Source organism: Trichomycterus rosablanca, chromosome 4 (assembly GCF_030014385.1).
Source record: "Trichomycterus rosablanca isolate fTriRos1 chromosome 4, fTriRos1.hap1, whole genome shotgun sequence".
Classification (NCBI taxonomy): domain Eukaryota; kingdom Metazoa; phylum Chordata; class Actinopteri; order Siluriformes; family Trichomycteridae; genus Trichomycterus; species Trichomycterus rosablanca.
Window position 1 is genome coordinate 43,082,195 of NC_085991.1, and position 20,410 is coordinate 43,102,604.

General features: G+C 39.1%; 2 protein-coding genes across 2 annotated transcripts; both read left to right on the forward strand.

The window, feature by feature from the left end:
- The first annotated feature begins 754 nt into the window (after positions 1–754).
- On the forward strand, positions 755–5,914 carry si:dkeyp-75h12.7 (uncharacterized). The gene is made up of 3 exons (XM_062993360.1): positions 755–811; positions 2,950–3,070; positions 5,710–5,914. Exons 1-3 carry the CDS (start codon positions 799–801, stop codon positions 5,882–5,884), a joined length of 309 nt encoding a protein of 102 aa, XP_062849430.1. The 5' UTR covers positions 755–798; the 3' UTR covers positions 5,885–5,914.
- On the forward strand, positions 5,865–15,224 carry LOC134311709 (uncharacterized). The gene is made up of 5 exons (XM_062993359.1): positions 5,865–5,879; positions 7,998–8,218; positions 9,792–9,930; positions 11,080–11,195; positions 13,589–15,224. The coding sequence occupies exons 2-5, from the start codon at positions 8,183–8,185 to the stop codon at positions 14,096–14,098; spliced, it is 801 nt and encodes a 266-aa protein (XP_062849429.1). The 5' UTR covers positions 5,865–5,879; positions 7,998–8,182; the 3' UTR covers positions 14,099–15,224.
- The last annotated feature ends 5,186 nt before the right edge of the window (positions 15,225–20,410 follow it).

Consider the following 20,410-nt stretch of genomic DNA (forward strand, 5'->3'; position numbering starts at 1 on the left):
ACTGCTGGACTGTGAATAGTCCACCAACCAAAAATATCCAGCTAACAGCGCCCCGTGGGCAGCGTCCTGTGACCACTGATGAAGGTCTAGAAGATGACTAACTCAAACAGCAGCAATAGATGAGCGACTCTGTCTCTGACTTTACATCTACAAGGTGGACCAACTAGGTAGGAGTGTCTAATAGAGTGGACAGTGAGTGGACACAGTATTTAAAAACTCCAGCAGCGCTGCTGTGTCTAATCCTCTCATACCAGCACAACACACACTAACACACCACCACCATGTCAGTGTCACTGCAGTGCTGAGAGTGATCCACCACCTAAACTGCTCTGTGGTTGTACTGTGGTGGTCCTGACCATTGAAGAACGGTAAATATATAAGAAAGCAGGAACATTCTTTGTTGTCTCTCAGACTGTTGCAGGCAGATACATAGATATACAGTGCTGCTTTTCCTTTCCTTTCTTCCTACACCATGGTTAGTTTCTCTCTGTGTTGTATACACACACACACACACTTTCAGTGTTGTCACCTCAGTGTTGCAAGCCTTTGTTTTGTGGTTATTACATCTCTTTTCTGGTTACTGTGAGCTTATCAACAGCTTCTAGACTGTTAAGGTAAGTACTATAAAAATACAAACTTGCCGATTAATAAATGACTGTGTTTCTAATACATGTTTAACATTTAACACAGTTCAGCCAGTGTACAGTAAATTTGTAATTTGGATAAAACTTTTAATTTCTGTCTTGTAGTGTGATGGTGCTAGTAACTGTTTTCTCAGTTGTGTGGGTGCTCTCTCTGATGCTAAATGTGGGTGAGTATATAGATGTAATTTTCCAGATCCATGCTTTTTATTAAAAATCTTTATCTGTCAGCTTTAAGGTCCTTCTAAGTGGTTGTACATTTTTGGCTGTAAAAGAGACAGACTCACAGACTTTGAGGTACAGAATAACTGATCTATCTATCGGCCCATAAATTGGAGTATATCAGTGGTTTTTTAGGCCCGTAAAACTTGCGAGCACGTACTCTGTATTGTATTGTATTTGCTGTAGACAGAATAAATTCTATTTGTTTGTTGTACATTGAGCCAAACTTGCTTTTACACTTAGTTAATAATTAAAAAGTAGGAGGCCACGTTCTGTACTGATTATACTGCATCAGATATTCACGCTCCAAACGGCTAACATTGTGGTTCACGTGTTGCAGCAGCATTTAAATGAGGATTATTGTTGTTTCTTTATAAGGACAGTTTGGGTGTTTTGCTTGCTTTTAATATGTCAGCCAAATTAAAGCAATTTAAGCTTTTCTATTACAATCATGGCCATTTCAAACTGTGTACACCTGATTATTAGTAAAAAAAATAAAATAATGGACAATAGTTCATATAATCTTCCTTTTTATAAATGTGATTGGTAGGTTGTTTTCTTTTTTCCACTTTGTGTGTAGTGTTGTCTTGTTGTAGACAAGCCAGTTGTAGCCTAGTGGTTAAGGTACTGGTCCGGGAATCAGAAGGTTGCTGGTTCAAGCCTTACCGTTGCCACTGTTGGGCCCTTGAGCAAGGCCCTTAACCCTCAATTTCTTAGACTGTATACTGTCACAATACTGTAAGTCACTTTGGATAAAAGTGTCTGCTGAAAATGTAAATGTAGACAAAGACCTAATCATTTTTTTTTTTTTTTTGTAATTCCTTATCTTAAGATAATTGAGTACAATAACTGAACTCAGTGTTTATTATCTATTATCCTTGTGGGCAGTCTCTGTATATTTGAGATTCAGAATGTATTCAGACCCATTTTTCTGCGCATAATAGTGTTGTGGATTTTATTTTTAATGGATATAATTGACATTTTAACTCTACACTTAGTAACTTATAATGACAATGTGAAGACATGGTTTTAAATAAATATCATATTTTATCAAAAAAGTATTCAGATCATTTGCTGTTATGCAAATCCGGTGCATGCTGTTGTTTTAATTAATGTTGATGTATCCAGAAGTTGATTGGAGTCCACATGTTGCTATTTAATTGACATGGTTTGGACATAGTTTGGAAAGGCTATAGTGTCCCCAAATTACAAAAACATTTTTGGTCATTATAAGTAATTAAGTGTAAATGAATAGGTTACATTGGTAAATTACTTGGTAACTCCTTTAATTAAATCCAAAATTAAATCCCCTTAAATTAAATCCAAAACACAAAGTCAAGGGGTCTGAATGCTTTCTAAATCTACTGTATATTTGTATCTGATTATTTTGGTATATCTATCTCTGTACTCTTACTGGCCACAGAGTTAGAAACACAATATTAATGGTAATACTCATTTTAATCTGTAAAGAGTTACAGTTTGTTGTAGCATGGATTCTACAAGGTGTTATGAACATTCCTTTAAGATTTTGGTTTATGTTCACATGATTTCTTCACACAATTGCTGCACAGGCGACACGGTGGCTCGGTGGGTAGCACTGTCGTCTCACAGCAAGAAGATCCTGGGTTTGATCCTTAGGTGGAGCGGTCTGGGTCCTTTGTCTGTGGAGTTTGCATGTTCTCTTTGTGTCTGCGTGGGTTTCCCCCTAAAGCTCCGGTTTCCTCTCACAGTCCAAAGACATGCAAGTGAGGTGAATTGGAGACATTAAATTGTCCATGACTGTGTTTGATATAAACTTGTGAACTGATGAATCTCGTGTAATGAGTAACTACCGTTCCTGTCATGAATGTAACCAAAGTGTAAAACATGACGTTAAAATCCTAATAAACAAACATCTATCGACTACGTGAAATCTCAGGAGATCAGCAGATCACAGTTTATCTGTATAATTTGTCTCCTTTTAATAAACTTGCCTTTTCTGTCGGATTTCCTACCACATTTTTTGGTCAGTGTATGTATTTGCTAGTCAGTCAGTCTTTTTAATTATAACACTCTTACACAAGTAATATGTGTGTGTTTGTGTTAGGGCCCTCGCTTTCTTCTTGTAATACCAGTGTAAGTATTCAAGATTTGGCCTGCCATCTGCACTGGAGCTGTTCTGATATTGGCACCAACACCACCTTTACTGTGCAGACCAAGGTCCAGGGGTATGTAAATACACACGCACTGCTAACTACAGTGGTGTTCAAAAAAATAGCAGTCCAACACTATTAACCTGATAAATCACTGTTTTTAGTAGAAAATATATTTCTACATTGCAAATAATTCACTTGAAAGTGTAGTAGAGTAATGAAAACAAAACAAACCCAACAATTAGGACATGCATGCCACTCATTCTGAGTAATCGAAGCATTGATTGAAAGGGGGTTATTTAAAATAATAGCAGTGAGGTGTTTAATTGGTGAAGTCATTCATTCTGCAGAAGGACGGGTGTCAATTTTGGCCCTTATTTAAGGTAGGAGGGGGGCAAATGTTGCACAGGTTGGTCATAGCGCATTTTCTTTTGAAATACTGGGTAAAATGGGTTGTTCCACACATTGTTCTAATGAACATTGTACTTTGATTAAAAAGTTGATTGTAGAGGGAAAAAACATACAGAGAAGTGCAGCAAATTATCGGCTGCTCAGCTAAAATGATCTCAAATGCCTTAAAGTGACAACCAAAACCTGAAAGACGCAGAAGGAAGCGTGGAACCTCCGTTCAAATGGATTGACGAATAGCCAAAATAGCAAAGGCTCAGCCAATGATCACCTCCAGAAAGCTCAAGGAACATCTGGAGTTACCAGTGAGTACAGGAGATGATTAAGTGAAGCCAATTTACCAGCAAGAACTCCTTGCAATGTCCCATTGTTAAGAAAAAGACGTGTCCTGAATGGGTTAAAATCTGCCAAGGAACACATTGACTGGTCCAAAGAGAAACGGCTCAACATTTTGTGGACTGGTGAAAGCAAAATTGTTCCTTTTGGGCCTAGTGGCCGTAGACAGTATGTCAGACGACCCCCGAGCACTGAATTCAAGCCAAATGTCTTTAAAATGGATGTTTCAACATGACAATGACCCAAAACATCTTGGTTATAGACAAACAAGATTGAGGTAATGGAGTGGCCAGCCCAATCCCCTGACTTCAATCCCATACAGGACTTGTGAGCTGAAATCTGAAACTTTTTTCTAATCATCCTGGACTAAAGTTCCTGTTCAGAGGTGCCAGAAGTTGGTCGACTCCATGCAACACAGATCTCGGAAACAATTGTTATGCCACTAAATATTAGTTCAGTAATTTAAAGTAAAGTGAAACCTCAAATATTTTTTTCAATTTATACATACATTTTTTTAGTTTTTAAAGAAAAATGCTGGCACTGCTATTATTTTGAACAGTCTAATATAAATTTTTTGTAACTTTCTGTAAAGGATTAACACAAACTGGCTAAATGTTGTTAATGTTTTGATTTAGAATTGAAAGTGTAGTATTTTCAGTGCATTTGCATTTATTGAAATAAAAGTTATTAATTTTGCGTCTATTTATTTGAACACCACTGTATAATTTCACACTTTCAGACTAATTGAACTTCAGAGGAGAATTTGTCTTGAGGGTGTAGCACATGCTGCAGAATAATGGAAAAGTCTATGGAAAGAAGGTTGACAGCTGGTGCTCAGAAGTGGGTCTATGCCCGTTTGTTTGCGTACATTTGCTCATGCATTTGTCAAAAGCGGATTTTTTTTTGTTTAATTTCCTCTGAGTCGGATGTGTTTGCACATATTGAAAACAAGTTATGTTTTTGGGGAAAACCAGTCCATTGTGTGTACAAGAAGTGAAACCTATTTCACCCTTTTATAATAATCAGAATGATGAGTCAAACATATGCTTACATGTTAATAATTACTAAATGTTTTTTTTTTCATTATGATAAATATCATACAAGAAGAATTATTATTGTTAAGAATTATTAAAGTTAAATGAGTCAACATCATCTAGCCAGCTTAAACGAGCAGCTTATGCTCAAAACCCAAAGAATTAATTAGTTTTTACATAAGTGATAAAAGGGTTGCAAGGTTTTTTCTTTAATGTTTTAGATTCTCATACAGAATTTAATAATACAAAGATAACATAAAAAAAATCAGTTTATTGTGACGAAGACAATTTATAAAAATAATGAAGGTGGAATCAGGGGGTGGGGGTGGCACAGTGGCTAAGTGGGTAGCACTGTCGCCTTACAGCAAGAAGGTCCTGGGTTTGATCCCCAGGCGGGGCGGTCCAGGTCCTTTCTGTGCAGAGTTTACATGTTCTTCCCATGTCAGCGTGGGTTTACTCCGGGTTCTCTGGAGTATGCCACAGCCATCAGGGAATACCGTTTCTATGAAGGGGTGTACATGGTCTGCAACAATGCTTAGGTAGGTGGTACGTGACAAAGTAACATCCACATGGATGGCAGGACCCAAGGGTTCTCTGGTTTCCTCCCACAGTACAAAAAAAAAAAAAATGGAGCCAGGCTAATTGGAGACACTGAATTGTCCTATAGGTACCTAGCTGCTAGGATGCATAAACCAGTGCATTGTAGTGCCGGTCCCAAGCCCGGATAAATAGGAAGGGTTGTGTCAGGAAGGGCATCCGGCGTAAAAACTGTGCCAAATCAATAATGAGGATCACGATCCGCCGGCGATCCCTAATGGGAGCAGCCGAGGAAATAGAGAGGAATCAGGAGGGGGCGCACATTTTTTTACATAAGCATGTAATATGCAGATTTCTGTTATACAATTAACTTAGGTTGTATTACTTTGTGTTTTGCAGGTCAGAGTGGCAGAATGTTTCTGAGTGTGTCCAGATGTCCTCTAACAGCTGTGATCTGTCTCAAACCTTCACTGATTTCTATTTGTACAACTTTGTAAGGCTGGGAGTGAACCACAGACATAATGAGCCTCAGTGGCTAACAGAGAAGCACTGTAACCACCTGAAAGATAGTTAGTATCTAGCATGTACTTCTTTACTCTTAACAGTTCTGGATAACACAAAGTGCAAAATATCTCCCTTTGTTCTCGTAGAAATCATGGCAGTGCCCAAGTTATTGTATTTAAGTTTATCAATAGTTTGTCAGACGTTTTAATAATAAATAACATTTCCTCAGTAATATCTACCTTCAAGGTTAACTTTTACAGCTAAGTTAAAATAATGAACCTCATACATATTAAATTTGATAAGATGGTGGTTCTCAACAAAAAAGCAAGATGGGTTTGCAGGAGATTAAAAAAAACATTAATATGCAGTTGTAGGCAGGTGAATCTTACTTGTAGATTTTTAAATTAAGTGCTTTTAACATGCCATAATTGTAATAGTTTGGGCTATTTGTTTGTTACAATAGTATATAACACAACAATATTAGATGAATTTGAGTTTAAGAGACTCTACTATGAAAGAAGGAAGAAACCGCCCAAATCCAGGTATGCAAAGCTTGTAGAGTCATTTTCAAGAAGACTTTCAGCTATAACTGCTGTCAAAGTGGCTTCAGCAACGTCTTACTAAAGAATCTAAATACTTTTGTGATTTTTTTAAAATATATTATAAATTAATAATATAAATAATATTTATATACACCGATGAGGCATAACAGTATGACCTAATATTGTGTTGGTCCCCCTTTGCTGCCAAACAGCCCTGACTTGTAGAGGCATGGACTCCACTAAACCCCTGAAGGTGTGCTGTGGTATCTGGCACCAAGATGTTATCAGCAGATCCTTTAACTCCTGTAAGTTGTGTGGTGGGGCCTCCATGGATCGGACTTGTTTGACCAGCACATCCCACAGATGCTCAACTGAATTGAGATCTGGGGAATTTAGAGGCCAAGTCAACACCTCAAACTCGTTGTTGTGCTCCTCAAACCATTCCTGAAGCATTTTTGCTTTGTGGCAGGGTGCTTTATCCTGCTGAAAGAGGCCACAGCCATCAGGGAATACCGTTTCCATGAAAGGGTGTACATGGTCTGCAGCAATGCTTAGGTAGGTGGTACGTGTCAAAGTAACATCCACATGGATGGCAGGACCCAAGGTTTCCCAGCAGAACATTGCCCAAAGCATCACACTGCCTCTGCCGGCTTGCCTGCGTCCCATAGTGCATCCTGGTGACATGTGTTCCCCAGGTAAGCACACCCAGCCACCCATGTGATGTAAAAGAAAACATGATTCATCAGACCAGGCCACCTTCTTCCATTGCTCTGTGGTCTTATTCCAATGCCCACTGTTGGTGCTTTCTGCGATGGACAGTGGTCAGCATGGGCACCCTGACTGGTCTGTGGCTATGCAGCCCTATATGCAACAAACTGTGATGCACTGTGTATTCTGACACCTTTCTATCAGAACCAGCATTAACTTCTTCAGCAATTTGAGCTACAGTAGCTCGTCTGTTGGATCGGTCCACACGGGCCAGCCTTCGCTCCCCACGGTCATCAGTAAGCCTTGGCCGCCCATGACCCTGTCGCCGGTTTACCACTGCTCCTGATCCTGATAGATACTGACCACTGCAGACCAGGAACACCCCACAAGGGCTGCAGTTTTGGAGATGCACTGTCCCAGTCGTCTAGCCGTCACAATTTAGCCCTCATCAAACTCGCTCAAATCCCTAAGCTTGTCCATTTTTTAATCAATGACCTCTTTCCAAAATTTTTACAATCCATTCCAGAAATATGGGCATTAATATTGACTGCCCCAACTAATGTTTGGTTTCAGAAATGACTCCAGTGTTTCAAATATGACTCAGGTGCAACAAATCTACTATTCTACCATTGACCTCCACATGCAAACAGAAGTGAAACTGGAGCACGGAGATGCTGCTTGATAAAAGCTCTTACATCAGAACGTAAAAAGAAATCAGCAAGTTTCATTGTAAAGTAAAGAGTACAGTTTGGGGTTCTACAGTAAAGTTAAAATACTTAAATCAGCCCTATGCCTAGTAACTAAGTAACTTAATGAATTTTAGAAGTAGTGTTGTCAGACTTTATCTACACATTATGTTCTTCATGTCAGTAGACTCTTCATTCTAATATTAGTAAGAATGTATTTGATAATAATCTGGCTCTGTTTTTTCAGCAAGGTTTAGCGCTCCTTCTCTCTCACTCTCGCTGAAAGATCAATTGGTTTGGGTGGAAGTAGCATTTCCCTGTGCCCCCTCTGTAAGCTGCTCGACTGATTATGAGGATGAGGAGGAGGGCAGTGCAGAGCAAGCTCCAACTTGCTGTTCCCTCTCTCAATATCAACAGCTGAACACCACAGTGATGCTTTACAATGAACAAAATGAGTCTGATATTCAGGTAACTCTGCCTCACTTTTGTTTTTATAGGCTACCTGATCTGAATCCAAATCCCAAAAAAGTGGGACAGTAGAAAATGTAATGATTTGCAAAAATCCTTTTTGATCTGCACTCGATTGAAAGCAGTACAAAAACAAGTTAGCATTTCAAGAATTTTGAAACCGAATAGATAGATGGATGGATGGATGGATGGATGGATGGATGGATGGATGGATGGATGGATGGATGGATACTTTATTGATCCCGAAGGAAATTAAAGCCCCAATAGCATAATACAACAAATAATTAACAAAACAAAAGCAAACAGAAAAACTAGAACTAAGTATTTCTTGTAATTTACATAAAATGAATAACTGATAACTGTAATGATGCATGAGGTATAATTTTAGTGTAAAGATACATACACTTTATATCAGTACAGACTTTCACCCTGAATCTTTTGTTAATCATGGTCCAATGTGTAATTTAGGTGTTTCCTTTATTTTTTTGAGCAGTGTCTTTATGCAAATGCAACAAAATAATAAAGCTTACTAGAGAGCTGGCACAAACAAAAGCTATTTAATTGCTATCTGATTTTAACCAATGACCTCTTTCCAAACATTTAATTCTACAATCCATTCCAAAAATATGGGCATTAATATTGACCACCCCAGCTAATGTTTGGTTTTAGAAATGACTCCAATGATTCAAATATGACATCGTATGCAATTAATTTACTATTCTACCATTGACCTCCACATGCAAACAGAAGTGAAACTGGAGCACAAAGATGCAGCTTAATAAAAGAACCTTATAAATCAAAATTCAAGACTAAAGCTGCTTGGTGGGAAAGTTTTTTACCCACCTCATGTGTGTAAGAATAATATTCTAATAGCATTGCTCAGCTGAGAATTGAATGCTAGGTTTGATGTAGCATTGAGGGAAATTGGTAACTTGCTCCACAGTCTCTCCAGAGCAAATACATTCCAGTCCCCCCCCCCACTATATTCAATTACCCAATTGCATTATGCTTCCTCTCTACTGATGATGACTTCCACTCCTGATTGAGGAGAGCCGTGACTAACACGCTCCCCTCTGACATGTGTGCAGTAGTCGACTGGATCTATTCACCTGCACGATGCGAGTTCATATGTGGATGAGATTCCCGCGGGGAGAGTCATGCACTGATCCCATTATCCTTCGTCTCTGTGCAGGCACCATCAAGGCCAGCAAAGGTTGTAATCACATCAGTTGTGAGGAATCCCCTCTGGCACCCTTTCTGCGAATAAGATAGTCATTGTTCAAGTAGGCACCCAGCCTGCCAGCTGAGATTCTAACTCATGAGTTTGTGATGTCAGCTGTGTTGTGCTAGCGTGTTTTACCACTACACCACTTGAGCACCAGCTTCAGTTATGCAGGATTTTGCTTAATTTTCCCAACATGACGTATGACTGCCATGAATATATAAAATATGTAACATTTGAATGCTTCAGGAAGTCTTGAAATTATTTAAATATTAAAGTTATTTAATCATTCTAGTGTTAATGAATTGTACTACATGCTTTGCATCTCATATTTGTTTGCTTTCCCTGCAGACTCACACTCAGTTGGTCAATGACAACACATTGAAGGTGAAGTTTGGAGGACTCGTACCAGGTCAGAAGTACTGTGCTCGTGCTCAATTTGTTTCCTCTCCCTCCTCTGACCCACAGTGTATTCACATCCCAGTGCCGGGTAAATCACACTTTTCTCATTTCACTTATAGTCACCTGGTTTGTTCTTGCCTGTTGATCAGGGTGTGGCTCTCCATACACAAAGCTGATCCGCATATGCACTCGCCTAGTGTAGGTGAAAAAAATGCAGTCGGCTGCTGCCCATGTGTTGGAGGGGGCGTGGGTTAGCTTTATTCTCCTCAATCAGAGCGGAAGCGGCAGCAAGAAGGTCCTGGGATCGATCCCCAGGTGGGGCGGTCCGGGTCCTTTCTGTGTGAAGTTTGCTCTGAACATGCAAGTGAGGTGAAATGGAGATACAAAATTGTCCATGACTGTGTTCTATATAATCTTGTGAATTTATGAATCTTGTGTAATGAGTGAGTACCTTTCCTGTCATGAATGTAACCAAAGTGTAAAACATGACATTAAAATCCTAACAAACAAACAATCAGAGCGGGGGTCGGCATTAGAGGAGAGGAAGCATGACCCAATCGGGCAATTGGACGTGCTAAAGTCAGGAGAAAAAGGGGATAAAATGCATAAACAAAATTATATAAGAAGACAAGCATTTATGATATTCAGTATTTTAGGAATGATGCTTTTAAAATGTGTAAAAAGGTTTTAGTTTTTTTTATGTGTGCCTGTATAATTCTTGTATGGTGTGTAATGTTAGCATGAACAGTGAAGTTGTCTCACCAGACAAATTACTTTATTTGATTACTGAAAGGTTTAGGTTTTTGTGCTCCTTACACCAAGTATTAGGTCTTTATGCTTTAGCTTTTGATACAAATGGTTTCTAAAGCTTGTCATGACTTGATGTAGAATTTGGGTTAAGACCTATTGTATTGCTCCTGCAATCCCAGGCACCCAAATGTTGCCCTGTTTGGAACTCTGTTAGCTGTATCTTGTTGCTTTGATATTTTAAATATGAAAGTGATAACCATCAGGTTTTAAAGCTTCAACTATTTGTAACTGTTATTTAGTCATTTTAAGGTCAAGTGTCTATTTTCTAATGGAATGTGTCTTATTTTATCCACCACCTTTTAAAGACAATTTGTGCCTGTTAGAAATCTGCTCATACTGAATTTAATGTAAAAATCTTGTTCATTCTGACTGCATCCACATAGAAACCTGATGTACTGATGTGTTTATCTTTGGGAATGTTTTGCAGAAAGACCAAACCTTTTCCGGTTTGTCCTGTGTGGTATGACCATCACTCTACTTATTGTGCTGTGTGTGTTGGGCAGAAGGTGTTTTTCAACAGATCTCAGACTCCCTAAATCTCTGGTACCTCAGTCATATGTATACTTACCCACTACACTGTTGTATCTAACACAGACGGTAGCATTACAGCTGTTTTACACATGTGTAAATAGACTTGGTTCTATTCCAAACTACTGTACATAAATCATGTAAAGTCGTAGTGAATTATGTGTAAATAGGTTCCACATCATTTGTGGTGATATACAATACAATTATATTGGCCATTATATTTAGTGTTCTGGTATATAGTATGGACCACAACTCTTTTTTTTGGAGGGGGGCTTTTTCATTTTTGATTAAAGGAGACCAATCATATTTGTCTAATTTCATAGCAAATGCGAATACATTGTTACTCAAATGTTACTCTTAGCACCTATTAGTTTTTGCCTTTAATTCTTCTAAATGACGAGTTATCCTGGCTGCATGTCTTTGGATTGAGGGTGGAAACTGAAGCGCTCGGAGGAAATCCACACAGACACAGGGAAAACATGCAAACTCCAGACAGAAAGGACACAAACTGTTCCACCTGAGAACTGAACCCAGTACCTTTTTGCTGTGAGGCAACAGTGCTACCCACAGAGGCATACAAGCCAAGCTTGTGCCAACTCCAAGTGTGTTAATCTGATTAATGATTTTAAATGATCTGCCATTTGGATAAAAAAGAAGGTGGTGGCTGGCTTCAAGTGCATCAGAGGTTGTGCATTAGCCCTTACCTGCTTAGGCTGGAAGCTGTTGTCCTCAGCTACCAGGTAAAATCTTACATTAACTAATAATACAACAAACTGTAACAACTTCACTAGTAATAATTGTACACTTATGGTAATAATGGTATCCCAGTATTTAGGTTATTTAGTATTTTGTTTTTCTGCACATATGATAGAATAACCAGGACATATAGAAGCACTTTGTAGTTCTACAATTACTGACTGTAGTCCATCTGTTTCTCTACATACTTTTTAAACCTCATTTTACTTCTTCAATAGTCAGGACGACCACAGCACCCCCACAGAGCAGGTATTATTTGGGAGGTGGATCATTCTCAGCACTGCAGTGACACTGACATGGTGGTGGTGTGTTAGTGTGTGTTGTGCTGGTATGAGTGGATAAGACACAGCAGCGCTGCTGGAGCTTTTAAACACCTCACTGTCACTGTTGGACTGAGAATAGTCCACCAACCAAAAACATCCAGCCAACAGCGCCCTGTGGGCAGCGTCTTGTGACCACTGATGAAAGTCTAGAAGATGACCAACTCAAACATTTACATTTACATTTTTGGCATTTAGCAGATGCTTTTATCCAAAGCGACTTACAGTCTAAGCAATTAAGGGGTAAGGGCCTTGCTCAAGGGCAACCTGGCAGTGGTGGGGTTTGAACCAGCAACCTTCTGCTTACTAGTCCAGTATCTTTTTTTTTTTTCCTTTTTTTCTCCCCCTTTAGCGCATCCAATTGTTCAGTTTGCATCGTGCTTCCATTCTGTCTTCCATTCTGTCAAAGCTAACCCATATCCCCTCCGAAACATGGGCAGCAGCCTGATGCATTTTTGCCACCCACACATTGATGAGTGTGGCGCCACCTAGCGTTGCATGCTGAGAGACACAGGCACCTCTAATCAGCCGGCAGAGGTCGTAATCGCATTCTGACAGAGAGAGACCCACATCCGGTTCTTTGTAATAACAGCAGCATTAGATGAGCCATCATCTCTAACTTTACATCTACAAGGTGGACCAACTAGGTAGGAGTGTCTAATAGAGTGGACAGTGAGAGGACACGGTATTTAAAAACTCCAGCAGCGCTGCTGTGTCTGATCCACTTATACCAGCACAACACACACTAACACACCACCACCATGTCAGTGTTACTGCAGTGCTGAAATTCCACCACCCAAATAATACCTGCTCTGTAGTGGTCCTGTGGGGGTCCTGACCATTGAAGAACAGAGTAAAAGGAGGTTTAAAAAGTACGTAGAGAAATAGATTGACTACAGTCAGTAATTGTAGAACTACAAAGTGCTTCTATATGGTAAGTGGAGCTGATAAAATGGACAGTGAGTGTAGAAACAAGGTGATGGTTTTAATGTTATGGCTAATCAGTGTATATCAATCACTACTAACAAAGAGGAACATAACGGCCGGTCTGACATTTGCCAATAAAAAACATCTAGATGTCCTTAGAACATCCCAAAACAGGTTGGGGTCGATATTCAAAGACATGGGTCCTGTTACATCTGGAATAAACCTAAAACAGCTTTACTTAACAACAGTCAAACAATAGAACCAGGAATTCTGCTCTCTGCAAAAAAACTGAATTAGGTTATGCAACGTGACAATGGGCACTGGAACAAGAGCACGTCCACATTCTCTTAATCTTCTCATGCTCTAAACCTATTCATTTACTTAACCCTGTTTACATTTGTGCAGATTTCTTTGCTGGATCAAGAAGCTTCTGTTCCACCAGAGTCCAGGCCAGAGACTTCAGAAGAAGAGGGCCCCTTCATCCATCTATCCATTGTATCAATCCCTAGCATGGTTTCTCTGGACACCCAGTCAATTCATACTCGCACCCAGAATGTTGAGGACAGGTATTACACAGCTGCCATTTTGCAATACCAGGCTTGTCATGAAGAACATGAGGACCCAGAGATCAATGCCAGAGATTTGGAAACAGATGGAGAACTTTGTTCAGGTCACTATCCATTGCCTCGATGGTCATCACTTCCGGCTCCCAGACCGGGAATGGTGTGTCTGTTGGGAGAATCGCTTCCTTTGGAAGACTCGTTGATTCCTCTGAGCTCTGTGAGAGTCGCTGGACTGCAGATGGACAAGATGGAGCCAAATTATTCAGTCAAAGCATTAACACACCTGAACAGCAATGATGATTTGTCTTCACTTACAGATGTGGCTGAAAATAATACCTTATCATTTTATTAGAATGTGGACCCCTTGTTTACAAGCAAGACACAAAAAGGCTAGATTGCTCTTTGCCAAGATGCATGTGGAAGAGCCACAGTTCTTCTGGGAGAATGTGTGTTGGACATATGAAACAAAATAAGAGCTCTTTTATTTTATAGAAACACTGTGAATTTACTGGGAAGCATGAAGGCTCAGTGATGTTTTGGGGTTGCATTGCTGTCTCAGACATTTGATGTCTTACGTCTGTGCAGACCACTATAAAGTCAGAAGTATCAAAGTATTTGTGACTGAAATGTGCAGCCTTGTGTCCGAAAGCCTTAATCACAGGCCATGGTTTTTCAGCAGGATAATGACCCAGAAAATGCATCAGAAAGCTCCCAAGAATGGATGAGAAGTGAACATTGAACCATTCTGAAGTGACCTGCTGAGTCTTAATTAGAATCTTGGGAAAAAGTGCTGCTGCCATTTTGATCGGTTTTATTATTTTAAGTAGTATACAGTATTTAATAGCACACTGATCAGCCATAACTTTAAAACCACCTCCCTGTTTCTACACTCACTGACCATTTTATCAGCTCCACTTACTCCACTTACAATTCTACAATTACTGACTGTGTTTTTCTGCATACTTTTTAAGTTTGCTTTCACCCTGTTCTTTAATGGTCAGGACCCCCACAGGACCCCCACAGGACCACCACAGCAGGTATTATTTAGGTGGTGGATCATTCTCAGCACTGCAGAGACACTGACATGGTGGTGTGTTAGTGTGTGTTGTGCTGGTATGAGTGGATCAGACACAGCAGCGCTGCTGGAGTTTTTAAATACTGTGTCCACTCACTGTCCACTCTATTAGACACTCCTACCTAGATGGTCCACCTTGTAGATGTAAAGTCGAGACGATCGCTCATCTATTGCTGCTGTTTGAGTTGGTCATCTTCTAGACCTTCACCAGTGGTCACAGGACGCTGCCCACAGGGCACTGTTGGCTGGATGTTTTTGGTTGGTGGACTATTCTCAGTCCAGCAGTGACAGTGAGGTGTTTAAAAACTCCATCAGCATTGCTGTGTCTGATCCACTTATACCAGCACAACTGAGCAGTGCTGAGAATGATCCACCACCCAAATAATACCTGACCATTGAAGAACAAGGTAAAGCAGGCTAAAAAAGCATGCAGATAAATAGATGGACTACAGTCAGTAATTGTAGAACTACAAAGTGCTTCTATATGGCAAGTGGAGCTGATAAAATGGACAGTGAGTGTAGAAACAATGAGGTGTTTTGAGAAGTTTTGTGGCAAGTATAAAAATACATTCATTATTGTTCATTATTGTCACAGAGAGAAGTTGTCACAAATCTGCTCAACTTATTAGTGTTTCAGTGAGAACAGTGATTTGCATATGCATTTAAAAGCAACCGGCCGAAAGACATAAATAGAATTACAAATGTGATTGAAAGTGCAAATCTAATGACTGATTCTTGTGCGTTTATAGCTCTGTTTTGCTGGCATTCGGTAGTTGTGATCTAAATTTTATGCTACAGCATTCACAGTCAACAAATATTAACCCAGTCAAACACCTATGGAAGCTTTTGGTGCAATAAAGCTGTTCTAGTGGCTCAAAAGCACTAAGAAGCTTTATATGGAGTTTTCTTTAAGCTGTTACTCTTCTTTATAAAGCAGATGTCACTGCTAGAATAGATACTGCTGAGTGTTGGACCCAAAGGTCACACATCAAACATGTATTTGTAGATTTGTAGAACTGACTAAATTTAAAATTAGGTAAATGTTGTATGTTCTTAATAATTTAAACAGAGAGAAAGTTTGATTGTGGTTGCTTATTTGTGCTATGACTGCTTGAGGTCATACACAAGCTTGTACATATGGCTTTACTTTGTGAGTAATAATATGTATTTTATGTATGAATGAATCAAATTCATGAATAAATGGAAAAGCCCTCAATCTGTTAGATACTGTTAATGGATTCCATATAACACACTGACTCATTTCAGTAGGCAGCTATAAATCTTTAACCGATGTGTTTGCCCCCTGCGGATGAGGTAGACACCCTCCCTATTACTCTTTCTTTTCTTTCTCAATTTTATTTCTCACTGACTCAGTGTTGCCTGTTCTGGCTCAGTTTTTGTGGTCACTGTGTCACAGTTCACTGTCTTGCGGTTTTTAGCACTTAATAGAAAAAAACAGCATCAGCAAAGCACTTTATTAGACCTCTATGACTTTTGAGAAGTTCTACTGTGACAGGATAAGTACAGTCATAATGTACAGCTTGAATTGTAATAATTAATTATTTTGACAATCGTACGTCAGTGTTTTTGTTTGTTTTATTCACGTTGCACTCTGCTTGATCCTGGACAATAAATCGATTGGAAAATGCAAATGCACTGCTGCTTAGTGGTTATGACCTTTCGAGAAATAAAATTATTTCTTGATAAATCAAAACCAAAGATACCAGGTTTAATCACTACACACTCTGCTTTTAAATGTCAAGTTTCGAGTTGACCAAAGTGAAAGCTAGGTATGATGGTGAAAAATGAGTGTGACTTTAATAAAGCCACAACCCACACGACTAAAAAACACACACAGCAACAACCGAGCGAGAAGCTGAAAAACAAGCGACAGCTAGAAAAAAAAGCCCCATATAAATGTTAAACTAAGCAAAAGGTTGAACTAAACACTGTCCCTGACCTCATTAATGTTCCTTTAAATGCATGGGTACAAAATAATCAGACACACTCCAAAATGTTGCAAAAAGCTTTCCCAGATAAGTGGAGGCTGGAGTAACTTTGAAGCGGGTGGACTAACTTCATATTAATGCTCATGGTTTTGGAATAGGATGTCTAACAAACTCACTAAGTGTCCACATACGTCTGGATATAGAATGTTTTTGTACAAGATTCAAAACCATGTCTACCCAACAACAGTGAGCTGTTATTTCCATATTAAGGAAACTTGGAACAGAGGTGAATCAGCTAAAAATTTCTCAAAGGAAATATTGACTTATCCACATCGTAACAGAAAATCCCCGAAAACATTAAAAGTGCAGACAGCTCTAGTCTAACCTCAGGTCATATCAGGTGAGCCCCAGATTTAACATAAAGTTCTACAGAGAGAAGTCAATACATGAACTTTATTCTGTCATTTGTATTTGCATCTGTTAGTGTCATCAACAAATGGAGGGCAACAATATTTTTATTGTTTTATTTTAAAGTATGAACACTACACTAACACTCACACGTTAGTTGTAGTATGACGTTGTGTGTCAGGACCTGGAGGACTTATTATTCTACAAGAAAATTAATGAAAGACACTATAAGGTCATCCGTTTGAGTTAAAGCTGGGGTGTACATGGGTTTTGCAGCAAGGCAATAAAAGACTGCTGTTTGATGCAGTTGAATCAGGTACGTTAACAGGGCAAATACTTTTGATATGGGTGTCAGACAGTTTTTTACTGAATGTCGTTTTGTCTAACACGTTTTTTGAATACAGTGGTACCTTGAAACTCAACGTCAATTGGTTCTAGGAGTGGTGTTGAGTTTAAGGTAATTTTTTTCCATAAGGATGCAAGAGAAACCTGTTAATGCATTCCATGGTCCTGTGGAACTGCATATATTTTAGTCTAATGTAACATAATGGGGTTGTTTTTGACACTTATACACTGAAAATAACACAAATATAAATAAAACTGAAATAAAAAGCTGATTCTTACAATTTCTCTGTACCTCGCTCTGTAACATAAGTTTAAAAGTGAAACAGTGAGGAAAATCCAGATAAACACACACACACACGTGGAGCTTTCAGAGTGAATCTGACGATTATTCCACACAAATGCAGATTCGACTCATATTCACACTGATGAAGTTTTTAAGCCGAGCGCTGAACAAAGCAACTGTTCATTGTTAATTCAAAATTACATAAATAAGGGTACAAATTTCTCAATGAAGGTCACTGAGTTTCAAAGATTTTGAGTTTAGGGGACGTTGAGTTACAAGGTACCACTGTACCTGAAACAATTCAGTGGGAGAGAGCAAAAGAGACAGCTGAACATTATTTTGTCCAATTTTCTTCTCTGCAGGTGAGCACATGCACATGGTTTCATTTAAAGTAATCCCATTCCATTATCAAGTTTAATGTAACACAATGTGTGAATGTAATCTATGTAGCATGCTGGCACATATTGAGGTTGCTTTGCCGGTGTTTCTAATAAAGTGACCAGTTAGACTACAGTATATGTTTTTATTGTTTTGATATTTATAAAGGTAAACTAGCTTTGTAAAAAAAATATGTAAGCTTTACTAACCACTTTTACACAGTGAAATGTGGATACTTTTACTGTACAAATAAGTAACATGGCACTAAGTGGTGCAGCAGTCTATTACACTAGTACACCACAGCTGAGATCTCTGCAGATCCTGGCTCTAGGAACAGAGTAAAATGGTTATGGCCTTGCGTCCAGTGTTTCTGGTGAAACCAGACCTGCCATGGCCCTGACCAGGATAAAGAGGTTGATGAAAATGTCTAGTAAGACCTTTTTCAAAAATACACCAACCAGTAACAACAGAAAAACCACAGACAGGTGAAGTAAATAAGATGAATTATCTCATTACAATAGCATCTGTCAAGGGGTGAGATATATTCAGCAGTGATGTGTAAGTGTAGGGATCCAAGTAAGTTTAACAAGGAGCAAATTGTAATGGTTAGACCACTAAGTCAAATAGTTGGATCCTGTGGGGTGTTTTTGGCATGCAGTGGTTAGTACCTACCAAAAGTGGGACCAAAAGAAAGAACAACCGATGAACTGGAAACAGTCTCATGGATATAACATGTCTTTTTACAGAAAGTTTCATCAGAACAGAACATCAAAAGGCAGATAGGAAAATAAATGAGTTATTTATTTAGTACCTCTGACAGCACTAGAATAAAGTTAGAGCTTTAGTTGGTAACGTTAACATTTCTGCCAAGCAGTTATTGCTTGGTTAGGTTATTTATTTCAGTATCCCCTGTGTGTGTGCGTGAACCAGGTACTTTCATTCTTTCTTTTCTTTTGGCTGCTGTATTTAGGGGTCACCACCTTAAATCTGACACTATTTACCAGACTGTTTCTATCTGAGCTTGGGACCAGCACTGAGAAAGCACTAACAAATGCACCTCCCAACAGCAAGGCTGTTTGGACCATTCTTCTCCTGTGGACATTAGCCAACAGCACTGCTGAGATGTGAATACTAGAGCCCCAGATCTCAACACTAGTGGCCTAGCATACTTTGCCACTGCCTCAAAATTTCTACAAGTGTGGAAACACTGTGTGAACCTGGTAGGGCACAGAGATTCGTGTCAAATTTGTAGCATCACTAACAGTTTCATTACTGCACTGATGTACTACTATGTTACTACTATGCTACTACTACTACTATAAAAATAAAAACAAAAAAAAAAGCTTATAGTAGGGAAATACCAAATCTATTTTCCAGCATAGAAAGAACACAAAAATGAACAGCAGATTATTATTATAATGACAAGATTATTACAAACTAGTATAATAATAACTGTACTTTTTTTAAATGCCTTTTTCCTAATCTAGTTGTATCCAATTACCCGATTGCATTTCGCTTCCTGTACCGCTGCTTTAGTTGTCTTTTGAAGACAGGAAGAAACGGTTTGAACAGACGGGGAAGTTCACCTGTGTACTAGTACAGAGAAAAGCCTAGATGCCTGTCTACTTGGAATTCAGAGGCTGAGGTACAGAACAAGGTTTGATTAGTCGAAGCAAGTATCATTGTTTAAAATAGAAAGTTTCCACTGGTCTCTGGTCATTTTGAGGTTGGACTACCACAACTCCCTCCTGACAGGTCTTCGTATGTCAACCATCAGGCTTCTGCAACCGATTCAAAATGCAACTGCCCAACTGGTTTTTAATCAACCCATTAACCTATTTACTGGCTTCCTGTAGCTGCCACAGTTTACTAGTCGTCGTGCTGTATTTTTTTTTTTTCTTACAATGTCATGGTTCTAATATAAGGTTAAATTAAACAGTTCAGGGTGCTGTGAAACAGTGAGAATCCCCCCACCACGTCTGTGTGTCGCTTCTGACTATGTCATATAAACAACTTGTCCCACTGGCAGTGATTTGAAAAGCTTAGTGGCAAACTGGATTAACATTCAGTTAGATTGAACTTTGAGCAATGTCGCAAGCGGGAAAAACTAAACAGCAAAGCAGTAAATCTGCATGGTGCACGATGCTCACCACCTCACTTTATAGAAAAACAAGGCACTGCCAGTGCAAAGTGAAAGACGCCTAGGCTCTGCTTATGTCTACATGG

Bases quoted from the DNA above. Each gene is read 5' to 3' on its own strand.
- si:dkeyp-75h12.7 (XM_062993360.1), top strand. The intron at 3,071-5,709 runs GTATGTAAATAC...TGTGTTTTGCAG, and splicing joins GTGCAGACCAAGGTCCAGGG to GTCAGAGTGGCAGAATGTTT.
- LOC134311709 (XM_062993359.1), top strand. From the start codon at position 8,183: ATGCTTTACAATGAACAAAATGAGTCTGATATTCAG. The intron at 8,219-9,791 runs GTAACTCTGCCT...CTTTCCCTGCAG, and splicing joins AAAATGAGTCTGATATTCAG to ACTCACACTCAGTTGGTCAA. The intron at 11,196-13,588 runs GTACCTCAGTCA...ACATTTGTGCAG, and splicing joins TCAGACTCCCTAAATCTCTG to ATTTCTTTGCTGGATCAAGA.